This window comes from Dermacentor silvarum, chromosome 10, assembly GCF_013339745.2.
Source record: "Dermacentor silvarum isolate Dsil-2018 chromosome 10, BIME_Dsil_1.4, whole genome shotgun sequence".
In the NCBI taxonomy this organism is placed as follows: Eukaryota; Metazoa; Arthropoda; class Arachnida; order Ixodida; family Ixodidae; genus Dermacentor; species Dermacentor silvarum.
In genome coordinates this window covers 148,803,056-148,820,640 of record NC_051163.1, presented here as the reverse complement: position 1 = coordinate 148,820,640, position 17,585 = coordinate 148,803,056, and the positions used below count along the sequence as shown (strand labels likewise).

The window sequence follows — 17,585 nt, the reverse complement described above, 5'->3', positions numbered from 1 at the left end:
TGTACTTGAGCGTCTGGCGGTACTGCGGCTCGCAGGAGTGGCGGACGACGCGGGTCTTGCGCTTCTGCATCTGGCGGTCGCCCTCCTTCAGGTACGTCTTCACGTACGTGTCTGCCGAGAGGGAAAGGGGGAAAAGACAGAGTGAGACACGAGGTTTGAGCAGGACACCTCGAAAGGTGCGAATCAACACGTGCGGAGGACCAGGAAAAGAGGAAAGGAAAGGCAGCGAGGTTAACCAGACGCACTTCCGTTTGCTACTCTACACGGAGGAAGGGGTTTAAAGGGATCAAAAGAAAGAAAGGAGAGAGAGAAAGAAGGTACTCTCAGTGTGAACGCGTGTAATTGGCCTACACTTCACAATCGGTCACTGAGGCCAGTTGATTTCATAAATTGTACCAATGCCCGCGTCGCTTTGTAAGCCTGCGACGCGTGGGGCCATGATCCAAGAATATTTGTCTCTGAAAATGGTCTGGCTGTCTAAACGGTTTAACACCACACGTGCTCTCGGAGAGGAACACATAAGCATTCTTCCCTGCTTGTATATAGTGAGCTCCACTGTTAAATAGAGGACGCGCCAATGTGCGGCCATCACTTGTCTGATGCTATCGCTGAGCGTTTCGTGCTTGACATTAGTTTCAGCTTAAATACCACAGTGCAAGTATGCTCATCAAATGTAACCTTGTGGCCACCATAGCCTTTATTGCAGTGCTTCCGGAAGAGGCTCGCTCTATTTCGTATCGACACCGGCTGCAAAAGCCGGTGAGTGTCGTGTACGATGCTGACGTATTCAAACGTTGCGCAGATTCAACGCACATCTTGGAATCTGCGTGAAGTGAAGCTTTCGTGAAGCGCGTAATCAAAGGCTCTAAATTTGCACTTTCCAGTACTCCAAGATGATTCCTACGTCTTCGGCGTAAAGGAAACTGTTGGTGCGCGCGCATGTGCTCTCGAACACCCATGCTAGGGAATGTGACATACGCGGCGGTCATCTCAAACAGCTAGTTGGCATTAGCTAGATAGAAGTTGGTAGATAGAAGATACACAGTATACAGTGCATACATATATACACAGCAGCAGTACCCAGCAGCAGCCACGGTCAGAAAAGCCCGTGAGAGCTTGCAAAAAAATCTTCGCTTTAAAAATTCATAATTTCATTTGAAGTGCGAATATTGAGAACAATAGCAAGGTTGAACGTTTCGCTCGAGCTCCTCGACGGTGTTCTAACAATACGCGTTGGCAACATGCTGACGGTAACAAGTGGTAGCTGGTAATAAGCAGTTACCAGTTACCAGCTGTTGCCAATAAGGCAACTGTTAATAAGCAGCAGAAACAGCGCCCTGGCATGTATACCAGCGGCCAAGCAACAGCGCGAAGGCCACGCAGACAGGACAACGTTTAACAACACAGGAGGCAGCGCTGTCTTTCCGAATGCACGGGTCATACCGAAGGTAATGCTCTCTCACGCCGCCGTCGTCATACACTTGTCATCCCTGCTGGCTCCAGGCTACAGTCTCAGGTGATGGGCCGGTACCGGAGATAGTGCAAACAAACACCGGATATAATGCGAGCCGATCGAGGCGGTCCATGGCGGCAGGTGGTGCACGTAAGAGTAGACGTCAGCTCCAACACCAACACGCCGCCGTCATTCCATCATCATCAGTCCATCATCGTCATTTTATTATCGTCATGCCGCAGTGGTTGTTCCTTTCGTTATAGTGATTCCACTGTCGGCACCACATTGACGTCACGCCTTCGTCGCCATTTTGTCGTCGTCGTCGTTACTGTGTTCTCGTCATGCGTGCCATTTCCGTGATCGGGCGCCCGTCACAATTTTATGTTGAGCGAGGTGTGTATAGACCCTTTTCGCGGCAATCCCGTGGGCGCCGTCATGTTTGATCAAGCCGTGACGCGTCCATTGCTTGCCTCAGCTGCCTTCATGTTTACAATAGATGTGCATGACCCCGTGCGGCTCAGCAAAGCTGCTTCGGCGGATATCGTAGACGGTTACTGGGTGGACTCACGAACCCTTAGGCGCAACTTCACAGGACATGTAAGCGCTTCCAGAGCTCATTACGCCTTGTGCAAACTGCACGAGCAGCGTATACGGTGCTTCTATCTAGAAGTGGGTCTAGAAATGTATTCCAAGCTTTATACACAATTTCCGCTTATGAATTAAATTAGGATGAGTGTGTTTTGCTCTTCGTTCTTTATTTGACAAACACTTTGAAGAAGCGGCTTGTCGTGTTTCTGACCAAGCAACGTTTTTCGATCACTATCTGATTGTTTATTTTCTACCTTATCGCTCGCGCGTGTGCTCGGTTGTGAGAGATTCGTTCTTGCTGCGCACAAGGCTTGGGACGTGGATCTTCTGTACTTGGTAATATCTTGTAGCAAATGTATTATCGCTAGCCACTCGCTTACTCTGTAGACCGTCACGAAACGTTCAGCTTCGAACATTGAGTGCTCTGTCGGTGTAGTCGCCATCACCATGCTTTGGCGGATTGATTGAAGAGTATACCCATTCAATTAGTTTTGATATGTTGATGATAGAGTGGGCGTGAGTTTGCGTGTGAGTTGATGTGGACGTGTGTAGATATCTAGTGCGAAACGTGCTGTGCCAGGAAGCGGCGCTAGTCCCCATGTCTATTTAGCGAGCGATACTCACTCTTGCCGACGCTACTTAAAAGTTCTTTCTTGGGAGGTTAGCGATACAACGCTGGCGGATGAGTGATGATGATGAAATAAACTTTAGTTTTCGAGACAGTGTTCCCGAGCGTTTGAGCTGTGGATCACTCTAGGTGGGAGGGTCCCTCATTCCAGGAATCCTCTGGCCGCGATAGCATCCCGGGCTCTGGCGACAAGACGTCGTTGGTCGTCCAGGGCCGGGGTGGAGATCTTGGCCTCCCACGTCTCGGCGAGGAGGTTCACGTCTTCGGTCGTTGTAGGCTTGGTAGCGGGGTCTTCGGGGCGCCACCGGCACTCGAGTAGTAAACGAGCCAGAGTGTCTGGCACGACGCAGATTGGGCAGTTGAAAGTGTGTAGTGTCGCGGGGATGCGATGCATGAGGATCCCGTGGGTGTACGTGTTGCTCTGCAGTCTTCGGAATGCGGTGCTTTCCTCTTTGGTCAGTTTCGGGTGAGGTGGCGGATACACCCTGCGGATGGCGGATGAGTGATTTCTTTTTATCCACAAGGAAAGCCGTGTATCGCGAAGGGCCGGCAACAAAGGCAGTCCTTATGTATCAGCGGTTCGTGAACGTAGCCACACCAATTCGTTCCATTCCTCAATGTATCAATCTTTGCAGCCAACTACTGCTCACGTCCTCCCTCTAGCGTTCCACATTATGCAGCATGAATAGAGCACAGTGCTCTGGCGAACACCGAGTTGCATTTCCGACATCTGATCGCACAGTAGCAGGGCAGAAGCGGCAATGGTTTCGTATTGATGCGCTTTCGCTGAGGCAACGCGAGGCGCGTCGCTTAGGACGCCATCTAGAGCAAACTAGTTATCAAAACGAGTCCGTAGTGAAAATGGGCCCAACTCAGTCATGTCGTATCTACTTGCATATGGTCACTAAGCAGGAACACCGTTCTTTGCCAACATCAATGAACACATCGCTTACACCGATTTCCACAGCCCGTGGAATCCGCAGATGTTTCGGTCTTCACCTTTCGCGGGTTTTCAGCGTTCGCACGTTCCCCGCTATCGTCATTTACAAATTTTCGCAGCGCAAGCTCGCTCCGTACCAGGGCGCACCGAACTCGTGGCATCCAGAGAGGGTGGTATATTGTAGCGAGATCTACATCGGCCGTATTCTCGCCATTTCGCTGTGGTTGATGGCCGCACCGCGACCTGAGCCGTTGCCTAGCAACCACCGCGGCGTTTGCCGGTGCTGCATCGCCGGAGGAGCCGGCGTTGCATCGTATATATAGAAGGGGCAGCTCGGTGGGATTCGTCGGCAGATATGGAAAGTGAGTCGGAGAGACTGAAAGAAGCCAGGCTTCGTCGTCGGAATTAAACCAAGAGGAGGCAGCGAGCCAAGGAGACGGAGGAAGAACGAGCCGCACGCCTCGACAAGCGTCCTAAGTACGAAGCGGCCAGGCGAGTGCATTCAGATGAGGATGGTTCGTCGTCTAGTTCGGCATCTCGTGCCAGGGACCGCGGATCAACGACGGAACGAAACACCAAGCGAAACAATAACATTAACCTCTCCTCTCGCTACGCACACCCAGGCATAACTGAGTTAAGTCACAGCCAATCTTTTCGATACATTTCATTCAGCCACAGAATACGGTAATAGCATTTGGCGCCAGCAAAAAAGAATTTATTCCAGTGAAGCCGAATGTGTGCAGACAGTTAACATATGCCATCTTAAAAGGCCTCTGTGCTTGCTCTGCGTAATCTGCAAGTATAGTCCGCAAGTCTAATTAGCAGTTTGAGGGACTTTAGTCCCAAAAACGTAAAGGTAAAAATCTTTCCGATTACTTTACATCCTTTAGGCTCACATCTCGATCCTAATGCAAATATAACGTGCCTGAAACTATATGCTGTTGAAATCTTTGTGGCTAATGGATATTGAATATAGGCGTTGTGATCTGCGATGTCGTGGTAAGCACTTATTTTAAAACGAAGCTTTGTTTGCCTCTTCCTACGACTTTCCCGCTGCTGCTGTGGCTGCTGTCTTGCCGTATAATATCACACGTATGTCGGCACTTCTATATGCATTCCCCCTTGTTCTGATCATTGCTGCGTTGTCATGTTGTTGTAGTCGGTATATCGTCGTCATTCTGTCGTAGCAATTCCCAGTGTCGTCATCACACTGTCGTCAGTGTGATGACAGTGTGATCGGCATGCATTTGTCGTTGTCAGTCTAGCACCCTCACATAGGCGCGGATCCAGGGGTGTTGTCCGGATATCCTTACCACCCCCCCCCCCCCCCCTCAGATTGCTGCATCGCCCGTCGCTGACAGAGTGACGGCCCTGCCGCAAAAAACAAAAAAAAAATGTGGCCATCAGCTTTCTTCATAAGTATTTTTCGCGAGTGGTAGTGGTAGTGGCCATGTAAAAGTACAGCTAGCTCACTCACAAGCTTAGCTGTTTTCCGTAGGGGTGTGGTGTCGCCAAGTTGCCGTAGTTATTTTTTCTCATGAATACCTTGGACCTCCTGGCGCCGGCCGTGCCTTATGGGCTCGATATACTCCGACGTAACGTCGACGCGCGCGCACGCTAGGCGCAGCGGCGCTACGCTAGCAAACGCGTATAGTCTGACGCCCGAGGCGCGACCGACGCAACCAGCGTCCGTCGGCGCGGCGCGAAATGCAGCGTGCTGCATTTCGCGCCGACGACGTTACCCTAGACTGCACCGCGTCCGCGTTTCTTTCCACGCGGCGCTCGCTTTCCGCGCGGCGCTCTGCTCTACTGAGCATGCGGTGCTTTGGCTGCGGCCAGCTGCATCGGGCCGCGTCGCGTTTGGACTATACGGCAGGCGGATTTGCGCCTGGCGTGGCATCGCCGAAGTGACGCGACGAAACGAACCCCGGCGCGCGCGCGCGCGTTGTGAACGTCGGAGTATAACAGAGCCTTTACTCGTCCCGTCGGCGGCGTCGAGCGAACGAGGGGACGTCCCTTTTGTGAAGCACGCCGATGTCCACACCTTCGCATCTGATTAGCTTAGTTCCCGCCCGGGGCATGCGTTGCCTCTTAACGTTACCTGGAAAAGCCAGGGCTGCGGCGTAGCGCGTTCACGCCGGAGAATAAAGCTAACAAAGCGGAGAGGCGTCGACAGCACCAACGTCAATACAGATAGCGAAAGCGGGCCTTGCAAAAGCGGACTATGCGCCGAATGACCGTGAGTCCGAGGAAGAACGTCACCGTCTGCAGTCGCTCACGCCGGATAACCTTCAGGAGGAACGTCTTCCCGCGCCTCCCCTCGGCGGCAACATGCAGCACATCAGCCCGTGCCCTCTAAGCCCACTACAAAATCTTCTAGTACATTGTAGCCGGACCAAGCGGAGACGACGGCGTCTTTCTTTGAGTTTTATGCTGTCTCCCGTCATAGTACCCCAGTGTACAATCTAATCGTGATCAACTTAAACAGTTAATAGATCAACTTAATATGTCCCCCTGTCCTTCGGAGTTCGTCTGTCTGCCCTTCAATGCCACGCAGCGATTGCGCGAAATTTGGCGTTACAAGGTCACAGAAAAGGATATCGACATTTTTAAGGCGAAAGCCTTAAATCTCTGTTTCAAAGTCGCTGTAAGGTACAGAAAAAGTGAGCGAGCTCGCCATCGCGCCTGTCTCGCGCTCGTGCCACCACTTGCGCGTTCATCGTCTTCTTCCACAGCTGGCTCCGACACCGCTCATCAGGCCAGAGAGAGAGATTGTGGTTGTGAAGAGGAAGAGGCGCTATTTTCTGCATTCCTATACTGCCCCTCGTGCTGAGGGAAAGAGCAACAGCGGCGCTGGGGAGGAGGACACAAATGTCAGCGGCGGCGCCCGTGAACGTTCTGGAAACGACGGCAGCACGCGCTTGCGCGCTTGCGCGTCTTGTATTGTCACCGCGTTGGCTCAGAGCTTCATTCCACATCACTATGGGTAAAACTAGGCTTTCACCTTCACATTCATACAAAGTTCTAAGCATCCCCCGTAATTTTTTTTCTTCTCCTGTGTCCGAGCATTCGTTTCAAGGCACTGAACGCAACATAGGCAAATATGCATACCAAAATAACCATATAACTACACTCTTTGTTGTACGGATTTTCTTTTGCTTAAAGTAAGTCCCCGTGAATGTAATAAAAGGAGTACAAGTTGCCGTTCTCCATTTTGAATTTCACTTCTCCTCTGTTGTAGTGATTGGAAGGCCTCTGCGTCGTGTGCTGAACGGCTTCACTCGTCATCCAGTTTTACAGAGTGGAATGGCTCATGATTTTTTTTGCTTCACGCGAGTTCTAGCCAGTCTTACACCAAAAACTTCATACCATGTTACGCAATCTGTATGTGACATATAAATTCTCTCGTGTGTTTCTACAAAAACGAAAGAACTACCCAGCCCGTACCTTAAATGTATGACGAGTCTTTATCAATTAAGTATAAACAAAGCGAGTTCCACTGATAACCTCTCGCTGTTGCCCTGCGTGGATTGTCAGGGAACTCAGGGATTGTCAGGAAGCAAACAGTGCACAAATGCAGCAGTAATCTTTTTTTTTTTTTTAGACGTTGTTTTATTTCCGTGTTACTTTCATTCTCCGTGATAAACCGTAATAAAATATTAAACTGTTACGCTGTGCACTGTTTATTGTTAAGAGTTGAGCGTTGTGTCTGACTTATTCAAAGGAGTAAATCTCCCCTCCCCCTCTGTTTACAACTCATCTGTTCTTTGGGAGGAGTATGCAGCTTTCAGTTTCACAATTAATAAGGTGGTTCCGCGACCAACCTGCTTAATGAAAAAGATATCTCGCTGAAGTGTCCACGTATAAATAATAACAACTAACGACTAAACTAAGAACTACGCATAGTCAACTTTTATAACTGTAACGCTCATTGTGATCACAGTTGCACGTCGACAATATCCAGTACGAGCAGTGCGCCGTTCGTACGCTGCAAATTTTACATTATAACTTCGCACTGTTTTATTGTCGTACGTTAGGCATAGGAGGCTCAAACCCACCGGATCTGTTTGTGTGAGTGGACGTTCTCACGGAGCGGGCGAAGCCTCGAGCCGCGGCAGCGCAGTGGGGGAGCATGACGTCAGCGGCCAACGCCAGCGCGCGGGCCTAGGATGGCGTCGCGGAGTAAACGAAACGGGAGCAGATGCGCATCTTGTGTAAAAGGAGGAGGTCGCGTGGGAAACAAAACATGAAGAAAAAGACGCTGGCTCGCGCTCTCGGCTACTACACCCCATAGTTCTTCTTGTAGGTGGCGTCGTGAGTCTTCATACGCGCTGATTCGCATATCGGCGTAGTGGTTGGCGCGTTGGAGCGCAAGCGATAGTCCTTCAAAACAAACGAAGGTGCCTCAGCCGAACACAAAGAAGCTTCTTAAGGAAATGAACATGTCCCAACCGAACTCCAAAGACGGATCTGTGCTTATGCACCCATAACGAATCTGCAACAGATCATCCCAAATTTTATTATCGGATACAATACAGACTTAGACATATTATCAGACACAGCCGCCAAGCACATGGCTGTGTTGGGCAACGTCCTGTTCCTATAAGTTCGGAGAAACCGATACCTGGCTTCGCTACAGGTGTTGCACAAGCCACGGTAAGCTGAGGCGAGTTTACCGTGAACAGAAACGGTGAATTTCGGTAAATAAGAAAGGCTACTATCCTCAGCATCATCATTGACAAAAGCTGACCCCTCCCCCTCAGAAGAAACCTGGATCCGCCCCTGCCCTCACACCTGTGTCGTCAGCCGTTGTCGTATACCATTGTTATTCCTGCTGGCTGCTTGCAATAGTCTTGCACGATTGGCCGTTACCGTACATAGTGGAAACAAACACCGGATGTAATGCGAATCGAGACAGGCCATGGTGGCAGGGGATGCATGTATGCACGGACGTGAGCTCAAACACCAGTACGCCGTCGTTTTAGTGCCGTCCTCGCTATTTTATCAGCTTCGTGCCGTTGTAGTCATCCCTTCGTTCTAATGTCATCGAGGTGACTGTTTGGCCATGCTGGTAAGACATGAAAAACTTTACGCACACACGACGAGGACAGAGAAGACGCTAAGACCACACGAGCGCAGACTCACAAGAGCGTTTTAGTTCGAAGCAAGCAACCACACATATGGTCAAATCTGTGACACATCACGTGTGCGCCGCCCGCAGAAAATTCCTATCTTTACGCAAGAAAGATAACTCCTTCCTAAATAGGGCGATAGATGGTTTTGACACACTGTCACTCAATTCCGCGCCGCCCGCAGAAAATTCCTATCTTTACGCAAGAAAGATAACTCTTTCCTGGATAGGCGATAGACGGTTTTGACACACAGGTGTCACCCAACCTGTCAATCAATTCCGGAATTGATAAAGGGAGATAAATCTTAGTAAATAAAGCCGAAAAGACTTGAAGCCACAAGCATAAAGATCCGACAAAGCCATGCGCTAACTATCATTGTCGTGTTATAGCTGAACGATCGCAGCGCCCAAGTCCCCTCTGGTGAATTAGGTAAACTCTATGGGTGAGATGTCACAGATTAAAAAAAAGATATTTTCGGGCAATTCGGCCATTATTGTGCAGAAAATATGTTTAAATCTTGCTAAATTCAACCTTCGGTTCCTTTAGAGCGCAATGTAATCACTCAATTTTTTGATAAACATTTAACTATAGCACCGAACACATGCCTTAGGACTTGGGCGGGAAACTAAGGATAGCGTCGCCAGCTGTCATTTTTTTTCCTTTTTTTTTCTTGCGTTCGACTCTCCTGACCAGCTCACCGTACAAGCTGAAACTATTGGCGTTCCAGTTGCTCAATCCAATCATCATCATCATCATCATCATCATCATCATCATCATCATCATCAGCCTATATTTTATGTCCACTGCAGGACGACGGCCTCTCCCTGCGATCTCCAATTACCCCTGCCTTGCGCTGCGTATTCCAACTTGCGCCTGCAAATTTTCTAACTTCATCATCCCATCTGGTTTTCTGCTGACCTCGACTGCGCTTTCCTTTTCTTGATATCCATTCTATAACCCTAATGGTCCACTGGTTATCCATCCTACGCATTACATGGCCTGCTCAGCTCCATTTATTGCGCTTAATGTCAACTAGAATATCGGCTATCCCATTTTGTTCTCTGATCCACATCGCTCTCTTCCTGTCTCTTAACGTCAGTCCTAAGATTTTTCGTTCCATCGCTCTTTGTGCGGTCCTTAACTTGTTCTCGAGCTTCTTTGTTAACCTCCAAGTTTCTGCCCCATATGTTAGCACCGGTAGAATGCAATGATTGTACACTTTTCTTTTCAACGACAGTGGTAGGCTCCCAGTCAGGATTTGGTAATGCCTGCCGTATGCACTCCAACCCAATTTTATTCTTCTGTAAATTTTTTTCTCGTGATCAGGGTCCCCTGTGAGTAATTGACTTAGGCAAACGTACTCCTTTACAGAATCTAGAGGCTAACTGGCGATCCTGAATTCTTGTTCTCTTGCCAGGCTATTGAACATTATCGTTGTCTTCTGCATATTCATCTTCAACCCAATTCATTCAATCCAGCCTAATTCAGTAACTCCGTTCAGTGAAAATGACGCTTACTGAAATGAAGACTTGACTCTACGGCACCCGCAGTGGTGGCGCGGTAGCGATGGCGTTCTGCCGCTGAACACGAGGTCGAGGGTTCGTTTCCTGACCGCATTTTGACGGAAGCGAACGGGCATAGAAAGACGATTGGAAAGCAGTGAATGAAGGTTTGATTTATCCTATACATGCGTAATGCAAAATGGTGCAATAGAAAATTCCCGGACTGATGTATGCGGACGACATAGTGCTACTAGCGGACAATGAAAGAGATTAACAGACACTTGCTAATATCTGTGGCAACGCAGTGACAAATCTAGGCCTGAAGTTTAGCACAGAGAAATCAGGAATTATGATCTTTAATGAAGAGACGGGTAATTACGTGGTGTCACTTCAACAGCAAATCATACCCATAGTCAAGCAATATAAGTACCTCGGCTTACACATAAACGAAGGAAAGACTTAAGCACCCGCCAAGATAATCCGAAAATAAAGAGGAAGCGGAATGCAGCAATAATGAAACCGAGCACTGTGGGGCCACAATAAGTATGTCTACACTACTTTCGCGTTTCAGTGCAGCACAAAAGGCACCCACTAGCAATTACACTTATTGAGAGAGACAGGGTGAAAATCATTACTGTGATTCAGGTGCAAAAAATCTACTACCACACAACGAATTTTAGATATCAGATATTTCCTACCCTCCATGGCGATTTGTCGCCCCAGAAATTGAACTTTCGGTTGACGGAATTATTCGCAAACGAGACATGTTTATGCTAGCAGCCCAACAACTGGCGCTGTACCAGATATACTTTCGCTACCCTGGATATATTCAAGCGTATACAGACGGTTCTTGTCAACCAAATTCTTCTACAGCTGCCTTTGTCATTCCAGAATGGAAACGAATACAGACGTTTAAACTTTCTCACACGACATCATCAACTACAGCAGAGCTTTTTGCTATATTGTCTGTGTTGCGATACATAAACTCAACGCAAAAAGGGAACCAATGGGTCATCCTTTGTGACTCACAAGCAGCTTTATCGTCACTTTGTGGTGGCATCAGCAATTCCCAAAACATGGCGTTAGTTTATGAGACACTAAAGGAGCTCACAAAGGCAAGTGAAAAATCTCGCATAATACTGTTCCAATGGATACCTGGGCACTGCAATATCCATGGGAATGTTGCAGCAGACATGGCTGCTAGACAAGCGCGTATTAATACCGACACACACGGTCTCCCTCTAACGCAAGGAGAATTGAGGCACATACTAAGACAGATCTCACTCCGTGATTGCAAAGCGACATGGTTTGATCAGAACTCGAAATCTTCAGATTTATTTCACATTGACCCTACACTTCAATTCAAAATCCCGTCCACATTAAATACAACCAGAGCCTTCGAAACACTCATTCACCGTCTGCGGCTCGGTACCGCGTACACAAAACATTTTCTCCAAAAAATTTCGAGAGCTGATAGTCCGGAATGTACTTGTGGCCACGCGGATGAAGATGTGCAGCATCTTCTGTTAGAATGTCCGCGACACGATACACACAGACAACGTTTAGCACGTTATTTAGAGACATTAGACCGCAGGCCCTTCAGCCTCAGGAAGATATTAGGTCCTTGGCCAACATATTCGTTGCAAAGACGAGCGTTAATGGCCCTCCAAAGATTTCTAGAAGCGAGCAATATTCTCGGAAACTATTGAAAAGAGTGTTTATCTGTGATAAACTCACTCTATGGTCAATTCGACACCTGGGTTCATGTAGTTTCCTTTAAATCGAATGCATGCTATCTTATGTGCCATGATTTTAGTATAATTACGTGACCGGACTTTGTGTTTACTTTAGTGCAGCTATGTGACTGAACTTTGTGTGCCCTTTTTCTGAGTGGACTTTCAGTTTTAGTGTGACATTAGTGTACTTATGTGACTGGATTTTGTGTTTAACTTTATGCGCCTTCGTGACTGAACTTTGTGTTGCTGTGTTTCTGAGTTGACTTTCAGTATTAGGGTGGTATTAGTGCACTTATGTGACTGGACTTTGTGTTATTGTGATTTGGAGTTGACATTTAATTTTAATGCGTGTAGGTTCATTCTTTCTTTCTTTCTTTTTTCATACCTCTATGTGAAAAGGAGTAGCCGGCGCCAATTAAAGGCGCCAACATCTCCTAAAAACCATATAATAAAAAAAAGTATGAGGTGGTGCGTGGAATCTGGAAAGGAGTAATGGTACCAGCGCTAATGTTCGCAAATGCTATTCTGTGCTTAAAATTGGCTATTTTGTCGGTGTTGGAAGTTAGCCAAAGGTCGGTAGGCCGGTTGGCTTTGGGAGCCCACGGTAAAACCACACATGAGTCAGTGCAGGGTGACATGGCCTGGGCCTCTTTTGAAGTCAGAAAAGCACAGAGCAAAATTAGTTTTGAAGAAAGACTCAGGAACATGGACGGAAATAAATGGGCGGATAAAGTGCACAAGTATTTGTACCTGAAAAGCGTGGACACAAAATGTAGGAAGCGGTCAAGAAAGTTGTCAGCCATGTACAGGGAAATTGAGAATGTCAATAGACAACCAGAAGTCATTAGAAAGTGAGAGAAACAGAGAGCGAATTGGGTGCAAATAATGAAAAAGACCACAGAGATTTACAAGAATGGGAAGAAAGAATTTACGTGGGAAAATCTGTACGATAACACAAAGGGCAGTGCCTTACCATTTGAGGCTCGAGCTGGTTGCCCAAGGACAAAAACATACCGGAGAAAATATTCACAGCAAGATCAGGCATGTGTATGCTTCAGCAAAAATTCGGAGACCACTCAGCACATCCTAATGGAAGGCGAAGGGATTCGCCCTGTGAGACACGTAGGCAACGTACACCTTCCAGAAGCGCTTGGGTTGAAAGTGGACGTAAGCATCAACCGTTCATTAGTCGAGATAAGCAAGAGACGTTTAGAGTGTTGGTGTAAAAAAAAAGTAGGGAAGAGATTAATATGACCGGATTCGTTACAGCATAGGTAGCGGTACAAGTAGATAAGTTTAGAGGAAGAAAAAAGAAAGATTGAGGAGATGTATACAAACGCTCTACAATGAAGGAGACGTATAGCCTATATGATCAAATCAAGCAGGCTAGGTGTCTATTTGTCGCCGCTCCGTTTCAAAGGGGATGCCAATAAGTTATAATCATCATCGTCATTATCATCAGAGTGAAAGAATTAGGACCTTCGAATCGAGGAACATTTGAGAGTACGTCCGTCACAAGCCCAAGAAGCGATTCGTAAGCTAGTACAGTACTTAAAATGCAACGGTTTGAGATACCGCTTATAGTGTCCCTGTGCATGCTCCCACGTGTACTCAGTGCTCACTTTCTCTTTTCCTCATTTAATTCCCCCTTTCCCATACCCCCAGTGTAGGGTAGCAAACCGGACGCTCGTCTGGTTGACCTCCCCGCCTTTCATATCCGTGCTTTCTTTCTCTTGATAATATGGTGGTTACGTGCATTACCCCCACGTAATAGCCAAAATTAATCCGGAGGCCTTTTACATACAGCGTCCGCCCTAATCCACATTGCAGTTTAGGAGCATCGAGCCTCCGCAATTTAGTTATCAATTTACTCACCGGGTGGCGTTCCTCCCGAGCCGAGAGGCAGTCCACGGGCGCAGACGACCTCAACTTCGAGCTGACCCTTTGTCATGATGAAGCCAAGCTTGAGTTCTCCGAGGCGAGCCAGGTCTCGCCGGGAGTTCTTCTGGCCGGGCCCAACTTCCTGCAGACAGCGATCCGAGCCGGAGCTGCTGTCACCGCCGTCGTTGCCCCCTGCGAGGTGGCACGCGCACGTCACGTATCTGTTCTCTCAAAAAGATAGGTAGGACATTAGGCAAAGTAAGAACTAAGCTTGGTGGCGCAACGCACCCCCTCTGTTTCAAAGGGGACGCTCATAGCATCCATCCATCCATCTATGTGTGGGTGAATCGCCGAGCTATTATTTGCTCGGCTGAATCGGCAGTGTAGTGTGTTTTTGTATTACCACAGCAATTATATGAACACTCCAAGCGAATTTTTTTTGTATTCACGTATTTCCGGTTAAAAGAGAAAACTTGGCCTGTCTTCAAGCCATCCTGAACGAGAATGTGCTGGCGGAGCCGGCGGACATTTTCCAACTACATACGACGCTATGCAAGCATGTAAAACGCTATGCAAGGATATACAATTCTGTGAAAGTATGTGCAACGCTATACGTTCACTACCATGCTAACAACGACACGAAATGACGCGTTTTTTTTTTCCCTTGCAGAGGGCTGAGGTGGGAAAGCTAGTCCAGCAAGCGCCCTGCTTTCGTTTCATGCTTCTGAAGGCGTGCCAAAAGAAAGGGCGTCGCAGACGCCTAACGCCCCCTGTACACAGCGACGCGAAACCGCCATCAGACTGGCCTGCTTTTTAAACATATTTAAATGTGCGTGTTTAGGAGAGGTTGGTATCGGGGGTGATGTCGGCTACTCCTTCTGGCTTAGTCAAAACAGTACATATCAAATAAGGCAGGTTCAAGGAAGCAAAGCAAAACAAGCAAGACAGGGGAATATTAAAAATAAAATGTAAAATGTCAGCGCTCGAGTTCACAGGAAGTTCGAAGTGGTACATGGTACGTCTCAACACAAACAATTTGCCCAGCATGTGGTGACAAGTCGTAAAATATGACATAAAAACGAGATGGTACCAGCTGCGGCCATGGTACCGCAGTCACTTGCAGTTCGCGTCTAGTTCAAGTAAGTGGAAAACGACTTCGGTATGTGGAACAAAATTCAGCAGATCAACGGGCTGATGAGCTTCGCACGCACATGCTCCACATAGGTTTGTCACCGTCCCTAATTTAACGGGACAGTTCTGACTTCTCAGTAAATGTCCCTTGTCCTGACTTGACCCAGTCGAGACGGCCAAATGTCCCGACTTTTGCTTTTCTTTTCTTACTATATATAGCACGCCTACAGTTTCATTAGCTTATCCAGATTCACTCTTGGGCTATCATCACCCGGGCGTTACCTCACGAGCGGCCGAAAAAGGTGTCACGCGGTGACACCGTCGGTGCCTTCTTTCACTTGTTTATCGTACCACCTAGTGCATTACCTGTTCAGTTCAGTAGGTTCAGGAAAAAAAATTATCTTTAACGCACCCGAAAGAAAGGAAATGTTTGGCATGAGAATGCGCCACGTCTGTACTGTTCGCATTCGACGGTGGATACACATATAATGTCCGAAAGAAGAAACACGTCCGTAGCGCGCCCCATCAAAGGCGTGGCAAGTGGCTTGCGCCGAGTGTGCAGATAGATAGCGGGACAGTCACGGAACTGCGATATTGCGTTGATAACAATAAGCGGCGCTGGCGCGTAACATTCCCCGTCTTCTGTGTTTGAAACGAGGAAGCGCAGGGTGCGCTCTTGTTGACATACGCGTGACTTCATCTCGACATTTTGTTTGCTGCTATCGCGCGTTCCACTCTATCGCCGTTCGCTGACTGCCGTCGAGCAAACTCAGGCGAGCGGGAAACTAGGAGCATCTTGCATAGCACTACAGATTTCCTTTTTATAATGCCCGAAAACTCGTTCGCGTGTTTCTTTTTTTGTGTGCTCTTACATTCTCATAAACATAAAGACGGCTTCATATTTGTTCCGGTTCTACTTCTTTGCAGGTTTTAATTGTACACAATACCTCTATCCGTACTGGTAGCCATGTTAGTCTGGCAACTATGTTGCACCTTTCTCTGAAAAGATTTTTTGAACCTTGTTGTGCGACAGACTGGCGGCTCCTGGCACTGGCAGGATCGGTCGTCGCCAGCCGCAACCCCCTCCCATTCCCAGCTACTACTACTAAGCGGTTCCTTTGGAAAAGGAAAGGTTGGCGCTATCTTCTGCAGCCCTTGAGGGAGCACGGCTCAGCGCCACCCAGCTAGCCAGTATCGGTCGTGGTGCTAAACCCTGCTATTGTTGCTCCCACCATACGGGCGGACTGCAGGAAGTGCAGTAACATTTGGTGCACACATGACGCCTAACATTAGATTCATTTGTTCTCTCGTCCATGTTGTTTAGTGCGCAAGCTAGTAAGATAACTTTTAAAGGAAACATTTTCAGGAATGCACTGAACCAGAGTGAAAGATGCAAGCATGAGCAACGTTTTCAAGCATGCTAACAAACAAAGCACCGACTCGAATGCGCAAGTGCATGTCCTGCAGCGGAAAACAATTCCTCTACAACATAAATAGCTGTCAGGAACATACGAGGACCTGCCAAACAGTGCGGCAGTTATTGACGCCAGAGAAAAGCATAGGGATCCTAGTGTAGCAATTGCCAATACGAAAGGTTACCTATTAAAGTTCAGGTTCCGAGTACGTTTACGCACGAAAGAAAAACGAACACACCGTAGCACCGTCGACTTGTCGATGGAATGGAGAAAGCCCGCAGTGAAAGGAAGTATCCGGAACCGAGTATTTATGATTTTACAAAAAGTGTATTTGAACAGAACTTGGCGGCGTCAGGTGAAGCTGAGCGCTGCTTAAATTGTGCCCGTTACGTCAATACCAAGTGATGATAGAAGCGAGGCATGGTGTTACGATGGCCGCACCTCGCGCGTTGAGAACAAGCATCACAGCACACCACCTGCGCCTTTTACGTACTCCTGCGCGTGTGATTCAAACCACTTGACTGCTGTTGGCCCGCTGGCGGCATTGAAAGAAAATTCGCTCTTCGACAGAGCGTTGCGGCCCACTCGAAAGGCAATTTACACTTCACAAAACCCGCGTCCGTATGCACTACACTCAATGTGAAGCCGAGTTATTTTGTGGTTCTAAGGCCACAGAATTTTTGTAGACGGTATATACTGACCTTTTTGGGCAGCGTAAGCAGTCGTCATAATTGTACAACGCGAGGTTTATATCTATCGGTGGAACAAATGCTGGCAGGTTACTTCCCTGCAAGCACGAACAAAAGCACGAACAAGCTGCCGGGCTTGACATCACGAAGTTGCGGTGGCGCTGCTGTCTCATTCCGTACCAGGAAACAAAATTTAACAAACTTCACTGGCCTGATTTTTCTTAATCGGCAGCCACAAAGAATAATAGAAGTCACTTTGCGAACATTGTGGTTCAAAGTAGCGAACAGCGAAGGAAAACCGAAGTGCCAAGGCGTTCTTCTGCTACGTTTGCCTGTACTACGCCTTTTTGTTCATATGCATTCTGCTTGTTTGTAGTGCTGGTCGGGTATATGCATAAGCATGTACACTGACAACTAAACGACAAAAGCGACATTTAGGGCAACGTGAGATCCCTGCGAGGTCCCTTTGACTGCTGAATAACTGGATGAT

General features: G+C 47.9%; 1 protein-coding gene across 1 annotated transcript in view; it reads right to left on the bottom strand.

Moving 5' to 3' along the window:
• The window catches only part of LOC119431906 (protein piccolo-like), a 208,062-nt gene that overhangs the window by 10,252 nt on the left and 180,225 nt on the right, over window positions 1-17,585 (bottom strand). The window contains 2 exon segments of the mRNA XM_037699348.2: window positions 2-111; window positions 13,855-14,052. Coding sequence (XP_037555276.2) covers window positions 2-111; window positions 13,855-14,052 — 308 coding nt within the window.